Here is a 25,083-nt window from a genome sequence, read left to right on the forward strand (position 1 = left end):
CAGGCACCTGTAATCCCAGCTACTCGGGAGGCTGAGGCAGGAGAATCACTTGAACCCAGGAGGTGGAGGTTGCAGTGAGCGGAGATCACGCCATCGCACTCCAGCCTGGATGACAAGAGTGAAATTCCATCTCAAAAAAATAAATAAATAAAAATAAAAATGCTGTCCCCTAATAGGTGAAGTCAGGTTTCGTTATTATAAGCATGACTATCTCACTGCTTTGAAATTTCTACTAAAAACCTTTCAGGCAGGGACCATAACTGATGCTTAAAGTGGGTTGGAGATGGGAGGAGAAATAACCTGCCAAGGTCAAGTGAAGGTTGGTCCTGTGTCTCCAGCATCGTCTACTCCTTCTATGGGTACTTAACAACTGACAGCTCACTTACCTGTCTTACCTACAAAGCTCTGAGCACCCTGACAGCAGGGACCAGTCCAGTAAATATTCGTTGAAATAGGCGGATTGGTTTTTTTTGGTTTGTTTTTTCAGTTGACTCTTAGTCAAAGCCCATAACAGGGCTTTGTCTTCTGGTTAAAAAATAAATAAAACCTGATTTCCTTATTTTCATGATTTAAATGAAACCTGTTCAGCTTCATTGACCGTAACTTTACAGTTGCTGAGAGGCCTGATTCAGCTTCATTGACTTCAAAGTTTCCAAAAGGCCTTGAGGAAGCATTCCATTTCCCCTCCCACACTGCTCACTCAAACACACGCTAGCCTCTGCTGCTTGAATTCTACCTAGTTTCAGTCTGCTGCTGACAAGACCTCCAAGGCAAGGGACGCTTGCAGGAATAATCTTGCCTGTGTGAGGAATTAACTTGCTTGAGCTTGTAGCATCTTTAAGTAAGCAAAAACCTAAGATCGAATTGACCCGTAGGTGAATTTTGCTTCCTCTTTGAGATACTACATAATTAATCCATATTATTCAACCTGTAAATGACCACTGTGAGCAAATGCTGAGCTGAGTGCCGTGGAAAAGAAAATAGACATTCCCTGCCTTTGAGGAACTTAGTCTAGTGCTGGATAACTAAGATTTTTGGGAGAAAAGGTACCAGTACAAGGTATGAATTAATTCGATGCCTAGTGAGTTATAAAATCAGCAGGCAGCATAGAGACTTTTAGGCAATGTGGAGGATGTGCCCCCTGGCTAGGGCCTTCAAGGAGAAAACCAGTGCTGAAGACAAGACACAAGCTGAAGGAGAAATAAAGTGGAGAGTATGTAGAAAAAAGCTACTTTGAGTACAACTGTATGTTCCATCCTTGAAAGACATTGTTTGAGTAGGACAATCTAGAGGCATGCACTGTAATCTTTTCAGTGCTAAGCTGAGTCCCAAAACAGGACCACCTCATGTGGTTAAGCACTTAGTCACCTGCACTGCACACAAAAGCCTGACCAAGATGGGTCAGGGGCAAAGAGGGACTGAAATCTAGCCTCAGTTTTGCTGACTTCTGACGTTGGTGCTGGGTCGCTTCTGCCCAGAGCAAGGAGCACCTTATCTCTGCCAGGAGCACCTCTTGTGGAGTGGCTCTCTGTACACAAAGATGCTGTACAGGACAGTTCTGGCTCTCCCTCTAAGTCTTCATCTGATCCTGCATAAAATCCAGTAAATATCTGAATAAATGTTGAGATGGATTATTGCAGTTCTATACCCAGTCTCTACTTAAAGAGGGCTTCTCAAGTAGATTTCTGCCTGAATCTGTTGAAGAAGAGAGATAATGTGTGTGTGTTTTGGGGGAAGAGAAAAAAGCCAGAGATGTGTTTTAAGGCCTCTTAACTATTCTAAAATTCTTTGAGTCCACAAATTAAACATGGTGTTAAGTTTAATAAAGTCCAATTATTATTTAAACCAAAACAGGGTTTTCCTAATAATATTTCAAGGCCTTGGCCTTCCATGTACCTTTGCCACATAATGCAATTCTGTTATGGACTGAGCCCTTTTAATGTATGTAACTGTTTTAAGTACTTTGAGAAGAATTGAAGAAATAGAAGGTTGGACCTCTGTCCTCAGATATGTAACTACTAGGAAAAAAGAAATTCTTACCACAAAATTAAGAGCATCAACCATTTGGCCAGGCGCAGTGGCTCACGCCTGTAATCCCAGCACTTTGGGAGGCCAAGGTGGGCAGATCACCTGAGGTCAGGAGTTCGAGACCAGCCTGGCCAACATGGCAAAACCCCGTCTCTACTAAAAATACAAAAATTAGCCAGGCATGGTGGCATGCGCCTGTAATCCCAGCTAAGGAGAATCACTTGAACCCGGGAGGCAGTGGTTGCAGTGAGCCGAGATCGTACCACTGCACTCCAACCTGGGCAACAAGAGTGAAACTCCATCTCAAAAAAAAAAAAAAAGTAGCAACCATTTGTGGGAGTTATTAGTTAGATACCCTTGTCAGATATACTGGCCTTGATTCTGACACTACAATAGGACTCGTCGCCTAGGCTGCAATTTTCATATGCTGTGAAAAGTGGTTAGCAAAGCAACCAGACAGCTTAAATTATCCATTGACATTTCCTGCCTGCATAGTCATATCCAGGTAAGAATACCAAATAGGTGGTAAATGAAAATGAATATTAGCTAATCTCTCATAGCAATGCCATCTTAACATGTCTTTCTTTATGCTCAGTCTCCGTGGAGTCCTCACATCCTCAGAAGTATCGTTTGTGTTTTACTGAGCTGACACACCAAAGAAGTTCTGATCCATAAAAAACATTTTGTATTTTTCCTTCAGCATCCCTTCCTTTCCCACTTTCCCATTGGAAGTGGTTTCCCCTGCTTCCCAAGAGATCTTCACCGGCCGACTGAGGGAGCCCACTTCTGCATCCCCCATGCTGGTTGTCCTCTGTTTGTTGGTTCTATGCACAAACCCTCTTGACTCACCTTCCCCTCTACTCCCTTCCACCTTCTCTTTTACCAAGGTCAGACCCAGTTTTTCCAAAGCCTATTGAGCATGACTGTAGGTCAACACTCTCCTAGACCCCATGGTTAGGACAAAGATAAGTAAGATTCCCACCCCACCCTGGAGCTCTCACACTGAAGAGTTAGTTATGGGGATAAATGGATGAGTAGGTGGTTGGAGGGATGGATGGAGAGAGAGAACACAAAGGCTTTGCAGACAGACATACTGAGTTTGAATCTCAAGTAAGACAGATGCTAGCTCTCTGAACTTAGGCAAGATAGCAAGAGCCTCAGATTCCTCATCTATAAAATGGGGGTAGTAATTCCTACCTAGTCTGGGTGGTTGTAAAGATCAGAGACTGTATATTGCTTAGGGGACTGCTTGGTTAAACAACATGTAAATGACATAAGAGAAGTGCAAACAAAAGGGGTGGGGGTTCCCAGAGGGAAGGCTCACACCTGCAGGAGGCCACACATGAGCGTGTGTGCGTGTGTGTGTGCGTGTGCACGTGTGCAGGGCCCTTCCAGCCTCCAGGTGATCTGACTTCCCCAGCACAGACTATGCAGAACAGAGCTGGGCAACACAGACCTGGGAGCCAGCAAGTCCACACAGTCTGGCATTTATAAGTGAAACAGGTATGACCTGCAGCTACTGCCACTAGGGCACCAGGCAAGGGGTTAGAATGGAGATTGGGAAAGGGCCTAGCTGTCAAAGTTAACTAGCCTATCAATGGGGAATGAAAAATCATTCCACTCTCTAGAAAACCAGGTTACTTCATCGTTTTCCTTCCATCTACCTCTCTCTGAATGTCTAAGGTGAAGCGTTTTCCTTTCTTCTTCAGCTCAGAGGCTGAGAATGGTGTGGAGGAGAAAAAGAAAGCCTGCAGGTCGCCAACAGCCCAATCCCCTACCCCATCTGTGGAGGCCGACTCCCCAGACCAGAAGAAAATCATTAGCCTACGGTGAGTCCTCCGTTGACTCTCTTTGTTCTCTTTTGTCTTTTGGGGAGAGGGCATTATGGGAGGAGCTGGGGTTTTTTGTTAAGAGTGAGGATGTATTGATACTATAGAAAAATAATACTCCTGAGAAAGAGTGAACATTTTTCCCCGATACCCAGGCAGCATCTTTTTCTCCCTCCTGCCCCAACCTTCAGCAGAGCATCTGCACCTTTCTGAAAGTACTGATTTTGCTAAGTGATGACGCCAGGGTGGCCCCCTCTCAGGCATATGTTTAGAAAGCACCTGGGAAGGCTGGCCAGGTTGGAGTGTCTGCCCAGCCTCGGGTGTGCCCACCTGGTGTCTCATTTTCCTGGGGGCCATGAAAAAGCCAAGGAAAAGAATCCCCACCCGGGGACCCCTCAGGCCACCAGTTTCCTGTGACAGACTAAGAGGGAGGGGTGGTTTGGTTGTGGGGCTGGAGGGGAGAGGTGGTTTTGAGATGTGTAGCTGTAGCCTCATCATTCTCAGAGGCACCAACTGCCGTTTGGTAGAGACTAAAGTTGCTTTGGGGCACTTAAAAGATAGCGGTTAAACCAAGAGTGTGTGATGGGTGAGTGCAGTTTATCTAAACTGAGTAGAGAAATGATTGTTGTCCTTCACCATTATTAGAACTTTTAGAACTGCTACCTTCTACTTCTTTTGGTCTCTGCTGAAAGATTATTAACTCCACTTTTTGCTTCCTTCCTGGCTTACCAGCCCATGTCTTCTCTCCAAATCTATGCTTCATTCAGGACCAAGAGTAAGTCTTAACTCTTCCCCAAATTTTCCTCTTCTGACCCTAATTCCCAATTATCTCTTCATCTTTCCTGCATGCTGTTTTGTGGCATTTCGCTTTTTTTTTTTTTTTTTTTTCCAGTCGGAGTCTCGCTCTGTCACCCAGGCTGGAGTGCAGTGGCACATTAGCTCACAGCAACCTCCGCCTCCCAGGTTCAAGCGATTCTCCTCCCTCAGCCACCCCAGTAGCTGGGACTATAGGCGTGCACCACCATGCCCACCTAATTTTTGTGCTTTTAATAGAGACAGGGTTTCACCATGTTGACCAGGCTGGTCTTGAACTCCTGACTTCAGGTGATCCACTGGCCTCGGCCTCCCAAAGTCCTGGGATTACAGGCGTGAGCCACTGCGCCTGGCCAGCATCTCAGTTTAACCATTTTTTTTCCTCTAGTTGTTTCCCCTCAAAGCCTCACCTAATGCTTCTCTTCACAAAGGCACAAGGCACGTTATTTCTCATGTCTTTCACCACTGTTGGCAGATTACAGCAGGCGCCTTAAAAACACTGTTGGTTTTACTCCAACTTCCCCAGGCTTCAGTAATAATAATACACTCTCACAGGGCATGCTTGCTACACTTCATGGGCATGTGGTCTGTGCAGCTGGAAAGGGCCCACACTTGGTTTAATGCTCCCCTCTTGCTATCCAGAAATGCTTAATAATTTCTATGTAAGGGGGCCGGGTGTGATGGCTCACACCTGTAATCCCAGCACTTTTGAGAGGCTGAGGCAGGTGGATAACTTGAGGTCAGGAATTCAAGACCAGCCTGGCTATCATGGTGAAACCCCGTCTCTACTAAAAATACAAAATTTAGCCAGGTGTGGTGGTGCATGCACTCGGGAGGCTGAAGCAGGAGAATTGCTTGAACCCAGGAAGTGGAAGCTGCAGTAAGCCGAGATTGTGCCACTCCAACCTCAGCAACAGTGTGAGACTTTGTCTCAAAAGATTAATTAATTAATTTTTATATAAGGGACCCCACATTTTCATTTTGCACTGGGCTTCTTGTCACCTGTAGGAAGTGAGAATAACAGGGTTGAAAAGACCCAAAGAAATCAGTATTATATACATACATACCCTGTCCACAGGGGTCAGTGTCATGCAGATGAACCCCCTTATTGCTTCTGCCTTTTGAAATTATCAAGGGTAGAGCCGCCCTACTTGTCATATTTGCTTGCAGGCCATGGATCTTCAAACAGTCTGATCATTTCCTTGCCCATTCCATTAACATTTATTGATTTGAATCAGTAGAGATGATGAATTCAAATCTGTGAATAGTATAAATAAAAGGTAAGTTGACATTTGTACAGATAGTTTTATTTTCAAATAGAGAACAAATGTTTTTTCATAGCTTCCAAAAAAAAGTAATCCCTAGAATTCCCAGGGAATTTACATCTGTGAATAGCTTAAATGGCCTGTGTCTGAAATTAAATTCATTTGCCTTGAACAGCTGAGGGGTATTTGACCTGTGATTTGAGCACTGTGGAATCATACACTGTAGTGGCTAGAAGAGGCCTAAGACATCATATAGTCCATCTTTTCACAGCTGAGAAAACCAGAGCATGATTCTCCAACTTCAGTCCTTTCTGTTTATCTGTGACACCCATGTACCACCTGAATTACTTCAGATTGTTCTTAAATCCACTTTGAACCAATTTTTTTTAACTGAACTTCATTTTAAGGAATAATATCGTGAAATCATGGATTTTATGTGCCATTTCCTCCCAGAAACATTAAAGCAACTTCACGATCGTAAAACTTATTTATATATATAACTCCAAAAATCATCCATGATTGCTACTTTGAAGCAACTGCTTTTAGCCGTAGGGTTGAAGACACGTACAAATGCACACATCTACTAAAATGGAAAACCAGGACTAGAATCGCCTTAGAAAGAAACTCTGGAGCTCTGACCTCTGTCCTTAACAGGAAAAAGGAAGATTTGGCTTCACACATGTTTTTGGTTTCATTTTTGCTTTATTCTGATTTCACTTGTATTGTATTTCCACTCCGGGATGTGTTGTGTCTTTTCCTCATACCTGATTCTTGCTTATCCTCTTAGGCCCAGCATTTCAAGCCCACATTATTCTCTTGTTTTCCTCTTCTCTTTATTTACTTTTTTAAATTTAACTTTTTTATCTTTTTGAGACAGAATCTTGCTCTCTCCCCGAGGCTAGAGTGCAGTGGCGCAATATCAGCTCACCGCAACCTCTGCCTCCCGGGTTCAAGCGATTCTCCCGCCTCAGCCTCCCGAGTAGCTGGGACTGCAGGCGCGCACCACCATGCCCAGATAATTTTTGTACTTTTGGTAGACATGGGATTTCACTATGTTGGCCAGGCTGGTCTCAAACGCCTGACCTCAGGTGGTCTGCTCACCTTGGCCTTCCAAAGTGCTGTGATTACAGGCGTGAGCCACTGTGCCCAGCCTGTTTTCCTCTTCTCTCACCTCCTGTTAGACTTATTGGCTCCATACCTTCTCCTAACTGCTGTAATATTTGTTTTTGTTTTTGTTTTTGTTTTGGTGCTAAATCATGTACTGCCTTTTTTAAAAAGTGTTTGATGCATGCGTACACAGGCGCCTTAAGGACAAAGACTGTGTTATGGGCCCCAAGACATTTAACACAATGCCCCACTCAATTAATACTTGTTAAATATTAGTGGAATTCTGAAACAAAAATATTCTTTGATTGAACTATAGCCACAATACTATTTAGTAGTTTGCCTCAAGTACTCCTTTTTAAATACTGATTAAAATACTTTTAAAATGACATAATTATTTTCACAACTTGATCGTTATTTCACCCTCTATAAGTTACTATTTCTACAGTTTTTGATTACAGCCTGCTGAAATCCTTCCAGTGTCCTAAAGCATGTGCTGTGTAAATGCTCTCAGAGTATCATGAATGATTTTTGATATCCAGAAAAGAAAAACAAATGTCAGGTTTTCTTAGACGATAGTATAATAATCAAGATTTATTACAATAAATTAATGAAAAATGTATCTCATAGGCCAGGTGTGGTGACTCATGCCTATAATCCCAGCACTTTGGGAGGCCGAGGCGGGTAGATCACTTAAGTCCAGGAGTTCAAGACCAGCCTGGGCAACATGGTGAAACCCTATCTCTACAAAAAAATGAGCTGGGCATGGTGGCACGCACCTGTAGTCCCAGCTACTCAGGAGGCTGAGGTGGGAGGATCGCTTGAGTCCTGGATGGGGAGGTTGCAGTGAGCCGTGATCATGCTGCTACACTTCAGCCTGGGCAACAGAGCAAAACTGTCTCAAAAAAAAAAAATTATCTTATAGACAACCCTGGACTTTCTTTCTTTAGGTCAAAATCCAGTTTTGATGGTGCCTCTTTAGCAAGTGATAAGAACGACTGTAAAACAGAAAGCAAAAATGACCCTAAGACTGAAAGAAAAAAGTCTTCATCTTCCGGCCAGGTAATTTAAGAATGAAATTTGTATTGTCTCAGGGGGTGACAAGACTATTGAAGCCAGTGACAAGAAGGAACTCAAGCATGCACCTTCCTGCTGGTCAAGACTAAGATAGGCATAGAGTTTAGACAATTTAGAGGAACAAACAGGCAGCAGTTCCTCCAGTCCATTTTTTATCAATGTTATATTCCACAACTCACTTTTCAGCACATTGCATGGTGATGAGTTCCATGCTGTGGCCTCGAACTCTGACAAATACCCAGAGATTAGGGACCAACACAGAGTCATGTGCTTATCCAGTAATTAACAAGACAAGGGGAGTTGTGACATCCTTGTACTGAAATTGAAGAGTCTGATAAGGCATCTACCTGAATAGTAGTAGGCCAGCCAACTGCACACAGAGGAGTAAGACCTTTGAACAGGGTCAGGATTATTCTCCAAACTAATTTTGGTTCTGCTCTAAAATACACCCAGATAGGAAACAAAACCCAGTTCTATGTCATCAGAGAGTGTGATGCATGTACTGGGGCCCGGAGTTTGGGTTTTTTTTAATTCTTCACCCCTCTAAATACTTGAACATGTGCCTCCTAAGAGCTAAACCAAAAACCATCGGCACACCCAAGAAATTTAAATATGAAATGTATTAAAATATTATTAATATAAAATCTACTTTTGAATTTCCATGGTAGTCCCGGTAATAAATATCCTTTATAAAGGTGTTTTTTTCCTCTCCAGGATCCAATCAAGAGTCACATACTGCATGTATTTGCTATGTCTTTTCTTTTTTTTTTTTTTTCCCGAGACAGAGTCTTGCTCTGTTGCCCAGGCTGGAGTGCAATGCCATGATCTCGGCTCACTGCAACCTCCACCTCCCGGATTCAAGTGATTCTCATGACTCAACCATCTGAGTAGCTGAGATTACAGATGTGCACCACCACACCCAGCTAATTTTTGTATTTTTAGTACAGACAGGGTGTTGCCGTGTTAGCCAGGCTCGACTCAAACTCCTGGCCTCAGGCGATCCACCCACCTCTGCATCCCGAAGTGCTGGGATTAGGAGCATGAGCCACTGCACTCAGCCTGCTATGTCCCTTTTAATTGAAATCAGCCCCACTACCTCTTTTGCCAATTTTTACGTTGACATTTTTGAAGAGTTTATGGCCTAGCATATTTTAAATCAAGCGTGCAACCATTGCTCACTGTAGCCATTGAAAACAAAAGCTCAGTGAAGCCATACAACACCCAGCTTTAATCAAGGTATCTTTCTGCAAGGTGTTTATCTATAAAATAGCTGACTTGCAGGGACCATCTATCGTCTTGATGACCTGGTCTGTAGTTCTTTATGGTAAAACAGGGCCAGTTTTGCCATTGAGACCACTCTTGGTTTGGATAATAAGCCATCCAGGGCCTCCTACCCATTCTCTTTATAAAAATTTTTCTTCAGAAGTATCCTATGAGGCAGATTGATGCTGTGGAGAGAGGATCCAGTTATACCCCATAGCTCACTGCAGGCTTGAACTCCTGGGCTCAAGAGATCCTCCTGCCTCAGCCTCCCAAGTAGCTAGGACTACAGACACATGCCACCACATCCAGCTAACAGTTCTACCTCTTAATAGCTGTATGATGCAGATGAAAGTGTTTTACAATCTGTAAATTGCTGGCTATCCATTGTTATTGTCACAGTTGTGAAAACAGATCCCTTGAAAATGAAGTGATTTGCAGCTTTCATAGTCTTGGGCTTTCTGCTGCCCTGGAGAGTGAAGTCTTTGGATGAAATCCTACTTGTCTTGACAGTAGCCTACTGCATCCTACTCCTGTCACTGGCTAAGGAAATGCCTTCACAATAATACAGTAGGAAGAGTGGCCATATGTTGCCTTAGACTATAGGTCCTTTATGTGTATTATCCCATTTAAGCCTTATGGCATACCTTGAGGCAGGTACTGTTTTTGCCCTCTGGTACAGAAAAGGAAACCAAGGCCCAGGGAGATAAAGGGACTAAGCCATGGTCACACACCAAGAGCTAGAGCCACCACAGCCAAGACTTCAACTCAGGTTTACCTAACTACAAAGCTTTGAACCACTGTACTCTTCTGAGAGTACTCGCTGGTACGTTTAGTACCTGGGATCCAGTACCCTCCCTAATGAGATTCCTTAAAATTTCATCCCCTTTCTGATTAGGGACATCCTTGTCTAGCCCTGTTTCCTCAGCAGTAGGCTGACCAGCAGCTGCATCATTGTATCCAACCAGCAAAGCATTAAACTTGTTAGAAAATGAAACTTGTGTGCCCTGCCTTTCACTGTGTTTTACTAAAGGCTTGTGTCAGAGACATAAGATCAGTGAGAAGGAATTCCTAAAGATACTATTAAGGGAGGGAAAATTTGTTGTTGAAGTTGAATTTGTGATGTTTCACAAGAAAGTGAGAGTGGTAATGCTTGTATTTTGTTCTCATTGTAGTACAAGGCCAATATGCACTTTCACAAGTTGTTTCTTAGTGTCCCAACAGAGGAACCACTGAAGCAAAGTAAGTTCTGACCTGTTTGACTTTCTAAGCTACATATTTGAAAAGTTGATCATTAGTTTTGGGGAAGAAAGAGGGCATAGTCTATGGACTGAGTCACCAAGGGGATCAGGTTTCTGAAAGTCATAACATAACAATAACACCAGCTTCAATCAGCTTTCACCAGGCAGCGTGAAAAGATCACAGAGGAGAAAAAGAAACAGTTCTCCATAGGGTATGGAGTCACCCAAGATGGTTCCATGATACCCTTCCCTTCTTTATTTATTGCTGAAATGCACATGGTTACATTGCTTTAAGATTTAGGATAACAAGCCTGAGGCAAGAGAGGCCACTAGAAGAAGACTAAAAGAAAACTCACATCCTTAGACATGGACAGACACGTGCTGATGCCACTATGAAGGGTGTGATGGTCACCTAAATATCTTGCCCAGCATGCTAGTTAAGCACGCCTACTGGGCTCTGCAGTGATTCATCAAGGGGCCCAAAGTTCCATTCTAGCCTCTCTTGATGTGCAAAAGTTGAGGCAAGATGCTGGGTTCCTGCCATGACCTTCAGACAGAAAGTGTGGGTTATGTGGTCTTCCTCTAGTGAGGCCATCTATTTCGAAAACAGTCATTAGTGAAAATACCGGGGAAAAGGGGAACAGGTGTACTAATACCAGCACATGATAGAGGAGACTTGTAAAACACCATTCTTCGTCTCTCAGGTGCAATAGTAGATTTGCCTTTTCATTCTGATATTTAAACTGAAGTTGGTAAGACTTTGAATTTAAAAACAAACTGGTCGCCACAGCTTTCTTTCCATAAAGATGACAGAAGAAGAGGCAATAAAACTTTTGAGTATGAATGTATTCTCTGCCCATCCTTGAGTCACCAAAATATATACATGGTTTTTATTTTAAATGGAAATTCTAAATGATGCTGTACCTGTGTGTATTCTCCCAGGCTTTACCTGTGCTCTACAGAAAGAAATACTATACCAAGGAAAGCTCTTTGTATCAGAAAACTGGATTTGTTTTCATTCTAAGGTCTTTGGAAAAGACACAAAGGTTGGTATAATTAAAAAATAAATTTAAAAAAGCTAACCCTATACTTTATTGTATATGGCAAATATTAATCGTCTTAAATTTAGCTATATTTATAGATACTTATATTATGGTTAATTTTTTATGCCAAGTTTCCTTTGTTGTAATTCCAAATACTATAGGTTCTAAATGCCTCCAGATGACACTAACTTCCCTTTTTCCCTAAGCATTATTTTCTCACTCATTTCTTTATATACATATACCTCACATATACACATGTACCTCACCCATAGCCATACCCTAAATCCTTTTTACTCAGATGTCACCAGCGAACACTCAAAGTTGTTTATATGGAGGGTGTGCCATGATTTTCAAACATATACATTTAAACCAAAATCATTTCTTTTAAGAAACATCAATTTTTATACCATATTTATACCAGTTATCAGTGACGTCTAGGACAGCAGGCCAATAAATAAGCTACTTATTAGCACTCCCTTTGTACCCTCACCAGCACAAAATGAGCAGGAAGTGGAGCAGTTAAGGCCTAGCCTGGGGAAGTCAGACACCCTCGATCCCGAGTGTACTCTGATACTACATCTTTTCATTATTATTAAACACAGATTTGGGGGAGTAGAGACACATGACATCCTGAGACATTAAGGAGAACAGCCTAAAGGAATTGGCACTGTCCTCTAAACTGGGGACCGTGGAACTGTGGCCTATCAAGGAAAAGATAATTCTATCCCACTGACTTTTTTTACCTTTGAGCTATGATGTCACATCACAGTTCATTCAGGCCTCCAGAATAACACCAGAGAAACACTTGTTGGGTTTGCATGACCTCAGTGAGTTTTCAATCATTCTGATTCATGAGTGTGAAGAAGCAACTCTCATAGTCATGAAGTAGCTGATGAAAACTTCTTTTTGTTTTGAGTGGTGGATGTGCCTTATTTAAATATTCTTTCTAAAACCACTGGCAATTGCATAAAGACCACTTAACAAATCTAATAGGAATATTTTCTTTTGTTGGTGTTGGAGCTGAAGACTAGCATACTATTCTTTAGGTAAAACATATTCTTTTTATATTGATTTTTTATCATATAGAGCTATGTTTAGGTAAGCATTATTTGATTGACAGTATTATCTGAATCAGTATAATACAAATCAATATGAAGCAGTATTTCATCTATTTCTACATTTCTGGATTAAAGGTCTTGTTCATGGAATTGGGAAGGGGATTGGGTAGTACTGATCAATGTGATATAGTTCTCAGGAATTCATATAGAGCCAACATGTCTGAGCAGAGCAGCAGGGACTGAAGACACTAATGAACAAAGCATTAGTCTTTGTTAAGCGACTGGGGGATCCACAAAGGCAGTCGGTGCACTTTCAAGCTGATACGATTCTAGCAATGATTTTAAAGTTCTACTTCTACCTAAGAACTGATAAAAAGAAGTTAGAAGAAGTGACCCTGGTTTTTTGAAGACATGGATATACTAAGATTGCTTTTGCAGTGTGTAACCTACAGAGGCAGGAGACTGAAAATTAGCAGGGCGTGGGAATAAGAACCATGATAGTGACTTGTATGTTCCATCCCTTCTAAGGATGGTGTCAAAGGAGATTTGGGCTTCAGAGATGCTGCAGAATTTCCTCACTGCCAATGGACCTCAGTCCAGCGTGATCCAGTATGAGCTGAAGGCACCCAAACAATTGCTCTACCGTGGGAACTTTCTAATCAAGTTCCCCTTCTAAAGCAGTTTACCCTGGAAAAATGTTACCATTACCCTGGAAAAATATTATCATTTACCCTGGAGAAGTATTAATAAAGTGTAGCCTTAATTTAATCAGGACCTTTTTAGTCAGCCTGTTGGTATTTTCTGATGCTAGTAAAATTAGCATGTATGTATCACATTCTGTCTAGGCTCAAACTGAAAAGTGATTTAAGCTTTATTTTACAAATGTTATCTGGTTGTAATTTTATACTCATGAAGCAATTGATTGAAAACTTTCTTAAGGGTGTTCCATGCCTTAGATTATGAAAAATCTAAATTTATAGCCCTTTGCCACTGTGTGTTTGTATTACTGCTCAGAAACAAAATTAGACTCATTTTTTTTTAAATCATGATCTAAGTAGATCTCAAATTCTTTTTTTCCAAATTTATCCCAACTTGTAAGTTCTGAATTGCCTCCTGCCTTTGAAAAATATTGTGAGTGGAGTTCTTTGGCAAACAGTTTTTAGAAAATGTCTCAATTGGATTATCCCTTGTTCTTCCATAGTCTTCCTGCCTAGATCATTGAGGGCAATAAATAAGCCCATCTCATAAACCCACATGTGAATGCAAATATTCAAAATTAAAAGCTCATTTTGCGGTCAGGCACGGTGGCTCACACCTGTGATCCCAGCACTTTGGGAGGCTGATGCGGGTGGATCGCCTGAGGTTGGGAGTTCAAGACCAGCCTGGCCAACATGGAGAAATCCCATCTCTACTAAAAATACAAAATTAGCTAGGTGTGGCTGGGCGTGGTGGTTCACACCTGTAATCTCAGCACATTGGGAGGCTGAGGTGGGCAGATCACCTGAGGTCAGTAGTTTGAGACCAGCCTGACCAACACAGAGAAACCCCGTCTCTACTAAAAATACAAAATTAGCCAGGCATGGTGGCACATGCCTGTTATCCTAGCTACTCGGGAGGCTGAGGCAGGAGAATCCTTTGAACCCGGGAGGTTGAGGTTGCGGTGAGCCGCGATCGCACCACTGCACTCCAGCCTGGGCAACAAGAACGAAACTCCATCTCAAAAAAAAAAAAAATTAGCCGGGCCTGGTGGCACATGCCTGTAATCCCAGCTTCTCAGGAGGCTGAGGCAGGAGAATCACTTGAACCTGGGAGAAGGAGGTTGCCGTGAGCTGAGATCGCACCACTGCACTCTAGCCTGGGCAACAAGAGCAAAACTCCGTCTTAAAAAAAAAAAAAAAAAAAAAAGCTCATTGTGCTTGCTTCCTTCAAGCTGGCAGTACTTACATAAAGCCCATCTCTTCTCCACTTTTGAGAATATGTGAGGCATTTTCAAGAAGTAGATGTTCTGTTTTCAGGGATTAAAGTAATGGCGATCCATTTTCCTTTGAGATCAAATTTGGTTGGAGAGGTATAACATAAATTATCATAAACTTCTGTTCTTTGTGCCATTTGATACATTCTTATAGCACATTGTATTGAAAAGAACCCACATTTTGAATCAGACTGGCTTGAGTTCCATCTTTGTAACTTCTTATGTATGATATGCAGCTCTCTAAATAAATTTCTTTATTTCTTATAATATTGACTGTGTAGGATCATCATAATTAAATTCTATCTGGTAAACAGGTATCAATTATTGTAGCTTCTATAGTTACTGTTGTTGTTATTCTTTGTTGAACCAGAAAAGTATTTAAAGTTCTTTTATTTCACCCATGCTGATTTCATAAACAAGTGAGGAGGTAAATGAAATTTTTGTTCATCACTGGGCATTTTGCATATATTATCTTACTTAATCCACAGAAAATCCTGAGAAGTAGATGAGACTATCTCCAATTTATAAATCAAGAAACTGAGGCCTAGAACAGATGGCTTACAAGGGGAAGTAGGTCATGTAGATACAGGTTGAGTATCCCCTATCCAAAATGCTTGGGACCAGAAGTGTTTTGGATTTCAGATTTTGCAATGTCTGCCAATATATAACTGGCTGAGCATTCCTAATCCAAAAATCCAAAATCTGAAATGCTCCAGTGAGCATTTCCTTTGACCATCAATATCAGCATTCAAAAACTTTTGGATTTTGGAATAGTTTGGATTTTGGAATAGTTTGGATTTCTGATTTTCAGAGTAAGGATGCTCAACCTGTAGTAACAGAACTAAGCCAAGGCGGGTGGATCAGAATGTCGGGAGTTCCAGACCATCCTGCCTAACACGGTGAAACCCCGTCTCTACCAAAAATACAAAAAAATTAGCCGGAGCATGGTGGCGGGCACCTATAGTCCCAGCTACTTGAGAGGCTGAGGCAGGAGAATGGCGTAAACCTGGGAGACGGAGCTTGCAGGTAGCTGAGATCACGTCACTGAACTCCAGCCTGGGCGACAGAGCGAGATTCTGTCTCAAAAAAAAAAAAAAAACTGAGCCAAGAATTCAGGTCCCAGGTTTTCTCTCCAGTGATGGTCCTATTATACCAGTGCTTTTTAACATTTTCCCCCCAACATGCACCTAAAGACAGAGGAGAGTGGGGCATGTGGAAGTTAGCCCAAAGTGGATGACCAGAAGCTTGAAATTTCTTTAGAGCCTTGGGCTTATCTTTAAAATGAATATACATTTTGCATTCTATTTTCATGTCTGAAGATAAAGGTTTCCCACCAAGATCTTCAGTCCAATCGATGATTCAGATTTATCCTCCGGCTCAGTAAGCACCATTTTGAGGAGCTCAGTGACACATCCCTGCCACTCTGTAAGATTGACTTTTCTTCATGGAGGCTGGGGAGCTTGCTGCTGGTTTTGATTTCTGTTTACTTTTTTTTTTCCCCCTTTAATGTGAAGATTCAAAGTGCTGTTCTGTCAAGTCTGAACTGGCATTAACTTGCTGATTCTGTTTCAGATCTCTATTCCAGCTTTCTCAGTAACCCTAATAAAGAAAACCAAAACTGCTCTTCTAGTGCCAAACGCCCTGATCATAGCAACGGTCACAGACAGGGTGAGTATGCAGCGGAGCGAGGGCACCTTCGCTCTGTCCTCCTCTCTGGGCTCTGCTGCCTGAGGGCCCTCTTGCCAAGGACCAAGACTCCAAACCATAAATATCATCATCTCCTTTGGTGAATCAGGAAAATTCTATAAGACTAATTTTAAAAATTATAGCCTGTAGACATTCATGTAGTGCTGTTTCCCTTCACAAGGTGATTTATTCTCATAGAAGTGTTGCCAATTTTGAATTTCCTGCTGACTTAATTATACTTGCCTGACCAAGGTCAAAAAAATAAAATGCTGTCTCAACTTCAGCTAGGTCAGGCTAACATCTGCTAGATCAGGCTAAACTGGTATATTCAGTTCCTTTAATAGTCTTAAAGAAGAAAAAAATTTTAAAAAAAAAAAAAAAAAAAAGGGAGGCCAGGCCTTTAATCCCAGCACTTTGGGAGGCTAAGGGCTGAGGTGGGAGAATTGCTTGAGCCCAGGAGTTGGGGACCAGCCTGGGCAACATGGTGAAACCCCATCTCTACAAAAAATATAAAAATTAGCCAGGTGTGGTAGTGTGTACCTGTGATCCCAGCTACTTGGGAGGCTGAGGTAGGAGGATCGCTTGAGCCCAGGAGGTAAAGGCTGCAGTGAGCCATGATTGTGCCACTGCACTCCAGCCTGGGCAACAGAGCGAGACCCTGTCTCCAAGAAAAAGAACAAGAACAAGACCAGGCATGGTGGCTCACACCTGTAATCCCAGCACTTTGGGAGGCCCAAACGGGTGGATCGCTTGAGTCCAGGAGTTCAAGACCAGCCTGGGCAACATGGCGAAACCCTCTGTCTTCAAAAAAATACAAAAATTAGCTGGGTGTGGTGGCACACACCTGTGATCTCCGCTACTGGGGAGGCTGAGGTGGGAGGATTGTTTGAGCCTAGGAGACAAAGGTTTCAGTGAGCTGAGATTGAGCACCACTGCACTCCAGCCTGGGTGATAGAGCGAGCCTGTCTCAAAACAGTAATAAATATATATAAAGAACAACAACAAAACACCACCTTACTGACAGGGTGAGGCAAGCAGGTTGATAGTGAGGAGTTCCTGGTGTGGGGGTGGCCAGCCTCCCCATAACCTCAGTCAATACCTCCCTAGAGCCATTCCAGATAAATAAAACTTGCACCTGCTCTGCAACTGCAGGTGCAGGATCAGTTTTTAGACCTGCTTTACTAACAGGTTGCCTGAACTACCTTCTATATAGAAATTCCAGAGCTGAATTGACTATTGTGCTACCCCAGACATGTGCAATCAGAAACATTTACATTAAAGTGGTGTTTATTTCAGCTTGGCAAGAAAGAGGGAGTGGAGTGGTTACTTTTCACGTGAAATTTTTTTAATCTGTTACCTATTATTTCTATGAAAGCATAAAATCTACATTCTATAGATTTCATTTCTCCTTTTTCCTTTCTTCTTTTTTCTTTTTTTAATAGAGATGGGGTCTTGCTATGTTGCCAAGGGCTGGTCTCAAATTCCTGGGCTCAAGTGATCCCCCGCCTCAGCCTCCCAGAGTGTTGGGATTACAGGCATGAACCAACGTGACTGGCTATAGATTTCCTTTCTAACCATACTAGAAAACTTGTAGAGAGAAGAAGAAAGAAGGAAAGATAAAAGAGACCATTCTGATAAGCTAGAAGATATGTTAATATCTATTTGGGGATCTTTTTAAAATACTAATAGCCAGCACTCATCAGTATTTCCTCCTTGTCAGGCCATACACTAATGCTTTTCTTATATTTTCTTGCTACCACCCTGTAATGGATAACTGTTATTAAGAAAACTGAAAGTTAGAGGGGTTAAGCAGTTTTCCCAATGTCACCCACTTAGTAAGTGTCAGAGCCAGAATTTGCAACTGGATCTGCCTGATGCCAGAACCCACAATATTAATTACTTTGGAATATAGTACTTGCTTGGAAATAATTCAAGTTCCCTCACTGGTAAATGAGAAGGATAATCGCAAACTCACGGAAAGGAGGTCTGAAAACATTCTATGACATAAATAGATGGGAAAAAAAGTAGATTTTTATATTTTCTGAACATATTGTTTATGGTAAAATCATTTTTCCTCATGTCATTTGTCTTCACATGATTCGTCTAGCTTTGATTTTACTTCTTTCCCATGGCTCACTTATAAGTCTCCACTCGAAAATCTCCATATTTGTACAAGGAAGAATCTGGAAGTGGCATGAAAGCGAGCTAGCCTATTAGAGCCACTGGGAAGTTTTCAGTGGAAATCTAGGTCAGAGCAGAGAAGGCGGACCCTCGGGAATTGTTAAATACCCTTAACAACAAAAACAGAAGGAGAGAGATTTTAAAGGGGATCTAGTGAATGTCACTAGCCTTTTTTTAATGTCCAGGCCTTTTCTTCTCTGGGCTTGTTTGTGGCACCAATGACAGGCTTTTGGAGCCTTCATTTTGCCCTACATGTATTGATTACTCTTAAATTGGGTTTGAAAATTTTGTTGTTTTTATGGGAGAATGTTTGCTTTATTCCAGAAATGGAATAAAAATGGAATATTTGGGTGAGAGGAATGAGAATGTAGATCAAAGAGAGGTCCATGTTGTTTGAAAGTGAAAAAGCTGTATACAGATACTTTTCTGAACTCTCAACTCTCACTTCTCATCAGGTAATATCTATTCATAATTATCCTGTTTTGTTTTTCAGTACATATTTGTCTCCTTACTCTCCAGAGATTCAACTTACAAACTACTAAAATCTGTGTGTGGACACTTAGAAGTGAGTATGATGTCCCTGAGCCTCAATTACTATCTCTCTTCTGTATTTCTTATGGTTTCATTGTTAATCTGGTTTTTCGCTTTGTTCCAATAATTTCAGAATACAAGTGTTGGTAACAGTCCCAATCCATCTTCTGCTGAAAACAGTTTCCGAGCAGACCGCCCGTCATCTCTGCCTCTGGTAAGTTGCCTACATAACTATCTAAATGCAAAAGAAAGGGAATATGTCCCACAGTTACACTTGTGCTTACACCATGACCAGGGTGTGGGAAGAGCTTAGGACCAAAATATTTGAGGTACAGTTGAAGAAACAGGGCATAGCTGTCTTAAAGAAGAGGAAACCACAGTAGCCATAAACTTTTTCCAAGTAATTGAAGAGTTGTCCTGCAAAAAGAAAGAAACACCTAGTAGACTGTCTTGGTGAGTTACTGGTCAGTGAAGGCATTCATAAAGTCTTGCTCTGTTTGTCTGTCAATATTGGTTTAGAGGGATTCACACATCTATTTGAGGTAGGACTGAGTCATACCACAAATCCTTAAATGTCTTCTGTGTTCAAGGCACCATGCTAGTGCACACTGTAGGAAACCAGGAAAAATTAAAACTAATTCATGCCTTCAGAGACTTCACAACTTAGAAGAGAAGACAAACATGCTCAGAATTAACTGTTAAAAAAAAAAAAAAAAAGAAAGAAAAGAAAAGAAAGCTATAAAGCCCAAGTTACAGGTAAAGATTGATTCATTCCCTTAGACTTTGTAAACTGTAGAGTAAATCTCCAGTGGGAAGTAGCTCCCTCTGTTTGTGTAAGATTTGTACCCATAATGGTTATAATGTTTTCCCAAGAGAGTTCCAACCATATCATTCAAATGATTAGAAATATTCAACATTAATGAAGCAATATGAGCCCATGGTTTCAACATCTCCCACAAATCTTTTTTTGAGAACAGTTTAAAAGTAATGGGACTGAAAGCGTATTCACACAAACACTTGTACAAGAATGTTAATAGCATTATTTGTAATAGCTGAAAGGTGGGGAAAAGCCTAATGTCCATCAACTGATTAATAAATTTTTTAAATACCCATATAATGGGATATTATTCAACCATAAAAAGGAAATTAAGGGCCGGGCGTGGTGGCTCACGCCTGTAATCCCAGCACTTTGGGAGGCTGAGGTGGGCAGATCATGAAGTCAGGAGTTCGAGACCAGCCTGGCCAACATAGTGAAACCCTGTCTCTACTAAAAAATACAAAAAATTAGCTGGGCCTAGTGGCGGGTGCCCATAATCCCAGCTACTCAGGAGACTGAGGCAGGAGAATTGCTTGAACCTGGAAGGCAGAGGTTGCAGTGGGCTGAGATCGCCCCATTGCACTCCAGCCTGCAGGATGGTGCAATGAGACTCCATCTAAAAAAAAAAGGAGGGAAATGAAGTACTGATACCAGCTACAATATAGCAACATGGATGGACCTTGAAAGCAGCATGCTAAGTGAAAGAAGCCAGACTCAAAAGGCCACATATGATTACCTTTATAGGAAATATCTTGAACAGGCAAATCCATAGGGACAGAAAGTAAACTAGTGGTTGCCAGAGAATGGGGTGAGGGAGAAATTGAATGTGACTGCTAATGGGTATGGGCTTTCTTTGGGGGATGATGGAAATATTTCAGAACAAGACTGTAGCCATGGTTGTACAACATTGTGAATATTCTAAACACCACTAAATTGTATACTTTTAAATGGTGGATTTTATGTTACCTGAATTTTATCTCAATTTCTTAAAAATCTACCTTGAAAAACAGTAGTGGGAAGCAGCACAAAATATAATGTAACACATATGATTTGGAATCCAAGAAACCTGGTTTTAAATCTGGGCTCCACCCAGCTATGTTATATCATCAGGCAAGCTCTGTAACTGCTTTGACTCAGTTTCTTCATCCATTAAAATGCCAGCTTCATGATGTGGCTGTGAAGATTAAATGCAATCATGTATGTAAGGAGCTTTGCATACTGCCTGATACAAGATAGGCATTCAAGAAATCATTAAATTGAAGAAATTTTCAATCTTTCTTCTCCTATAAATCCTTGTATGAAATCGAAATGAGTGTTGAGATGAACAAAAGACAGCTAGTTCAAGGTGAAAGGTTGGTAATTTGCTTACAAGATGAGTCTCTTCTTCATTTGGCAGCTGACTAAATTGTTAAAAGCTCAGCCTAATTGTACCTTTGCCAGGACATTTTAATGACACCATTTGTCTCTTCCGTTCTTAAGCACTTTGGGGAACCAATAGAATACAAAGTAGAATGCCTGTGCTTTTTCCCTTACTCCTCCATCATCTTTCTAAAATGTAAATGTACTAGCACTAACCCTGTTTTGATTTAGTTGAGGGAATAAAAAAAGCTTAAACTTTACTTTCAGGGCCTAATTTGCTAAAGCCATTTTTCCTTTTCTGTTTCCAATACTTTTTTAAAATAAAAAAAACCTATAATTTAGTAGTATCTTTCTCTCTGTCTACATATTTGAACTTGGATTTAAAGCTTTCTATTTTTTTCTCTTATATATGTGTATAGTAATCAGGTTTTCTCATTACAAAGTGCTAATGAAACCTCTTCAGCTTCACACTGGAAGCTTCTCAATTATTGGCATTCTGGGTGTTTTTCCAGACATTTGTTGTTTTAAACAAGTTGGCCACTGTTTGTTGACAGAATTTTAACTGCCTGAAAAATCTGTTTCAGTAACCAGATACTCGGTGATCTGTTGGGAAAATCCCAGTCATATGGGGTAATCCTTCCTTCTATTCTATGTTTTATAGGTCAGGCCTAGGTGAAAGGGCTGGGAGGTACAAAGGCCTGCCTGTTTACTAAGGGAAAATCAGCCTGTCTTCATTTCACTGTTTCCTTTCAGGATTTCAATGATGAATTCTCAGATCTGGATGGAGTGGTTCAACAAAGAAGGCAAGACATGGAAGGATACAGCAGTTCTGGTTCTCAAACTCCTGAATCTGAGAACTCTCGAGGTTTGGGAAATTGTTGTATTTTGACTAAAATTTAATTCCCCGCAAAACATCCTCACCCAACCCCCTTAAAAAAAAAAAAAGGACGAAAGAAAGAAAAGAAAAGAAAGAAAAAAAAGCCACATTGTCTTCCTAGCTAAAAATCAGGAATGGAATCTGGAGAAAGGATGCCTTGAGAGTTTGAGGGAAAAGAATTGCCTATGTGGTAAAAATTCGTTTCCTTTTATGCATATTTAACAGAGGTCTCTTAAATAGACCTAATATTGGGGTAGTTGAGAGAGAAAAACATAATATTTTCTTCCCTCTTTTTTTTGTTTTTGTTTGTTTGTTTGTTTGAGACGGAGTCTCTCTCTGTTGCCTAGGCCTAAGTGCAATGGCGCAATCTTGGCTCCTGCAACCTCCACCTCCCAGGTTCAACCGATTCTCCTGTCTCAGCCTCCCGAGTAGCTGGGATTACAGACATGTGCCACCAAGCCCGGCTAATTTTTGTATGTTTATAGTAGAGACGGGATTTCACCATGTTTATCAGGCTGGTCTCGAACTCCTGACCTCGTGGTCCACCCACCTCGGCCTCCCAAAGTGCTGGGATTACAAGTGTGAGCCACCGCGCCTGGCCTATTTTCTTCTCTCTTATTTCAATAATATTTTTAATTGTTATAGCCAAATTATCTATGTGAGTTAGTTGGAAAATGAAAGACTATCCTTATATCACTTTATTACTTATTTGCTTAAGCATTCAGTTTCAGCCCCCAGCCACCACAACTAACTTGTGAGACGATCCATTCATGTTCTTGACCATCATGCATGTTAAGGGATTGATTTACTTGGTGATTAATCCTGTTTTAAATACATTGGAGAGAAAACTTACCCAGCTCCGTTTTGGCTTAGTAGATTTCCATGTGACAGAATCCCAAACAGTTCTGAATGTCTCCAAGGGAGAAGCAAAGCCAACTCGGGCAGATGCCCATGTGAACAGAGTACCTGAAGGAAAAGCCAAGAGTCTCCCTGCACAGGGTAAGGAATGGAGGTCTTGTGAGGGGGTTTTTTAGAAAGGTTGGAGACGTCTGGTTGTAACTTTTTTTCTTTATTAGACAGCGTCTTGCTCTGTCACCGAGGCTGCTGTAGTGCAATGACATGATCTCGGCTCGCTGCAACCTCTGACTCTTGGGTTCAAGTGATTCTCATGCCTCAGCCTCCTGAGCCGGCTAATGCCCCGCTAATTTTTGTATTTTTAGTAGAGACAGGGTTTCACCATGTTGGTCAGGCTAGTCTCGAACTCCTGACCTTGTGATCCACCCTCCTTGGCCTCCCAAAATGCTGGGATTACAGGCGTGAGCCACCACGCCTGGCCTATTTGTAACTTTTAAAGGGTCCCCATGTTTCACCTTATGACTGCTCTTCATGTTCCCTTTCCTCCTTTTGTATTATAGGTCTTTGCATATTAATTCACTTATTCATTTAGCAACCAGTACCCAGTTCCATGATTACAGTGGGGGATACAAAAGTGAATAGCCTTCATGGAGGTCACTTCATGATTCTGAATACATGAGATTATGTTTCAAAAATTTCTGTTACTGTAACCCCAGCACTTTGGGAGGCTGAGGTGGGAGGATTGCCTGGGTCCAAGGAGTTCAAGACCAGCCTGGGCAACATAGTGAGACCCTATCTCTACAAAAAATTTAAAAATCAGTTGGGTGTGGTACATGTTTGTAGTTCTAGCTACTTGGGAGGCTGAGGCAGGAGGATTGCTTGAGGCCAGGAGGTCAAGGCTGCAATGACCTGTGATCACGCCACTGTCACCTGGGCAACAGAGTGAGACTGTCTCAAAAAAACAAAAAATTTTCCAGTAAAACTCAAATTTCTTATTTACTTTTTATTCTAATAACTAGCTATACTGGTAAGAGAGCAAGGATATTGTTATATTGTTCACCATTGATTCCAGCACAATGCTTGACACAAAGAAGGCTGTGGATAGGTGTGTAAATCAATGAATTTTGTTGGAAGGAATTGTAACTACTGGTTAAAATGACAACTGGGAGGCTTCAGTGGATATTTTCTCTGATTTCTTTTACCTGGGAATAATTACCTCTCTCAAGTACCCTATAGGGATATTGCTGGATAAAAGAAGTGTGTTATGGTTTTAAACAGTTGTTTTTTGTTTTCCACCCAACAGGTCTGTCAGAAACTGTTGGAATCTTACATAAAGTCAAGTCTCAGAAATGTCCAATGCTTCACCATATTCTTATATTCTATGCAATTGTGTAAGTACATGAATTTACTGTGACTAAGAAAATGATTTCATTCACTAAAGGAGTAATCTCTTCACATTGCCGAGACCTACCGTAAATCTCAATTGTCTGAAATGTGACCCACATCTTTACTTTGACAATTTGTCTCCTACTTCAGCTTTTTTTCCTTAGGCTTAGGTCACATTTTCGTGGTTGTGCCAAACCCTGCAGAGGACTAAGTTCTGAGTGGGTACCATTAGTTGGGAAATTGCTCTGTAAATTATGAAACATATTTACCCTTGTTATTGTTTTTATTTTTTTGACATATAATCATTGTACATATTTATGGAGTACATAGTGATGTTTTGATACATATAATGTATACTCATCAGATCCGGGTAATTAGCATATCCATCACCCTTATCATCTCTTTGTGTTGAGAACATTCAATATCCTCTTTTAGCTATTTGAAACTCTATCATTGTTAACTTTAGTCATTCTACAGTGGTATTCAACACTAGAACCTATTCCTTCTATCTAGCTGTAATTTTGTTTTGCCATCTGTCCCATGTCCCCTGAACAGGGGCCAACACAACTTGAAAATGTTATCCTCATCCCCTTTACCAAAAATGTAGGCATCGACTTTTTTAACTTCCAGTGTGTAACCGATTGTTCTTCTGAAAATAGCCTGACCCAGTTCTAGGCTGTTCCTCCCAACCAAGGAAAATA

The 25,083-nt window shown here is 41.3% G+C and overlaps 1 protein-coding gene across 8 annotated transcripts in view; it reads left to right on the forward strand.

Annotated features, from left to right (window-relative positions):
• Positions 1-25,083, forward strand: part of GRAMD2B (GRAM domain containing 2B) — a 128,716-nt gene that overhangs the window by 96,012 nt on the left and 7,621 nt on the right. For 4 of the 8 annotated variants that reach the window (XR_003119854.1, XM_025388209.1, XM_025388210.1 and 1 more), the window contains exons 2-11: positions 3,738-3,857; positions 7,990-8,101; positions 10,552-10,618; positions 11,560-11,663; positions 16,263-16,358; positions 19,051-19,122; positions 19,222-19,302; positions 22,018-22,129; positions 23,018-23,140; positions 24,300-24,387. Coding sequence is in view for 6 of the 8 variants with exons in the window: in XM_025388209.1 (XP_025243994.1) it covers positions 3,738-3,857; positions 7,990-8,101; positions 10,552-10,618; positions 11,560-11,663; positions 16,263-16,358; positions 19,051-19,122; positions 19,222-19,302; positions 22,018-22,129; positions 23,018-23,140; positions 24,300-24,387 (975 nt within the window). In the remaining 2 variants the exon portion in view is untranslated. Of the gene's footprint in view, positions 1-3,737; positions 3,858-4,589; positions 4,633-7,989; positions 8,102-10,551; positions 10,619-11,559; positions 11,664-16,262; positions 16,359-19,050; positions 19,123-19,221; positions 19,303-22,017; positions 22,130-23,014; positions 23,141-24,299; positions 24,388-25,083 lie in introns of all 8 variants that reach the window. The other 4 variants (XR_003119853.1, XM_025388212.1, XM_025388211.1 and 1 more) reach the window with 3 other exon arrangements.

This window comes from Theropithecus gelada, chromosome 6, assembly GCF_003255815.1.
Source record: "Theropithecus gelada isolate Dixy chromosome 6, Tgel_1.0, whole genome shotgun sequence".
NCBI classification, from domain to species: domain Eukaryota; kingdom Metazoa; phylum Chordata; class Mammalia; order Primates; family Cercopithecidae; genus Theropithecus; species Theropithecus gelada.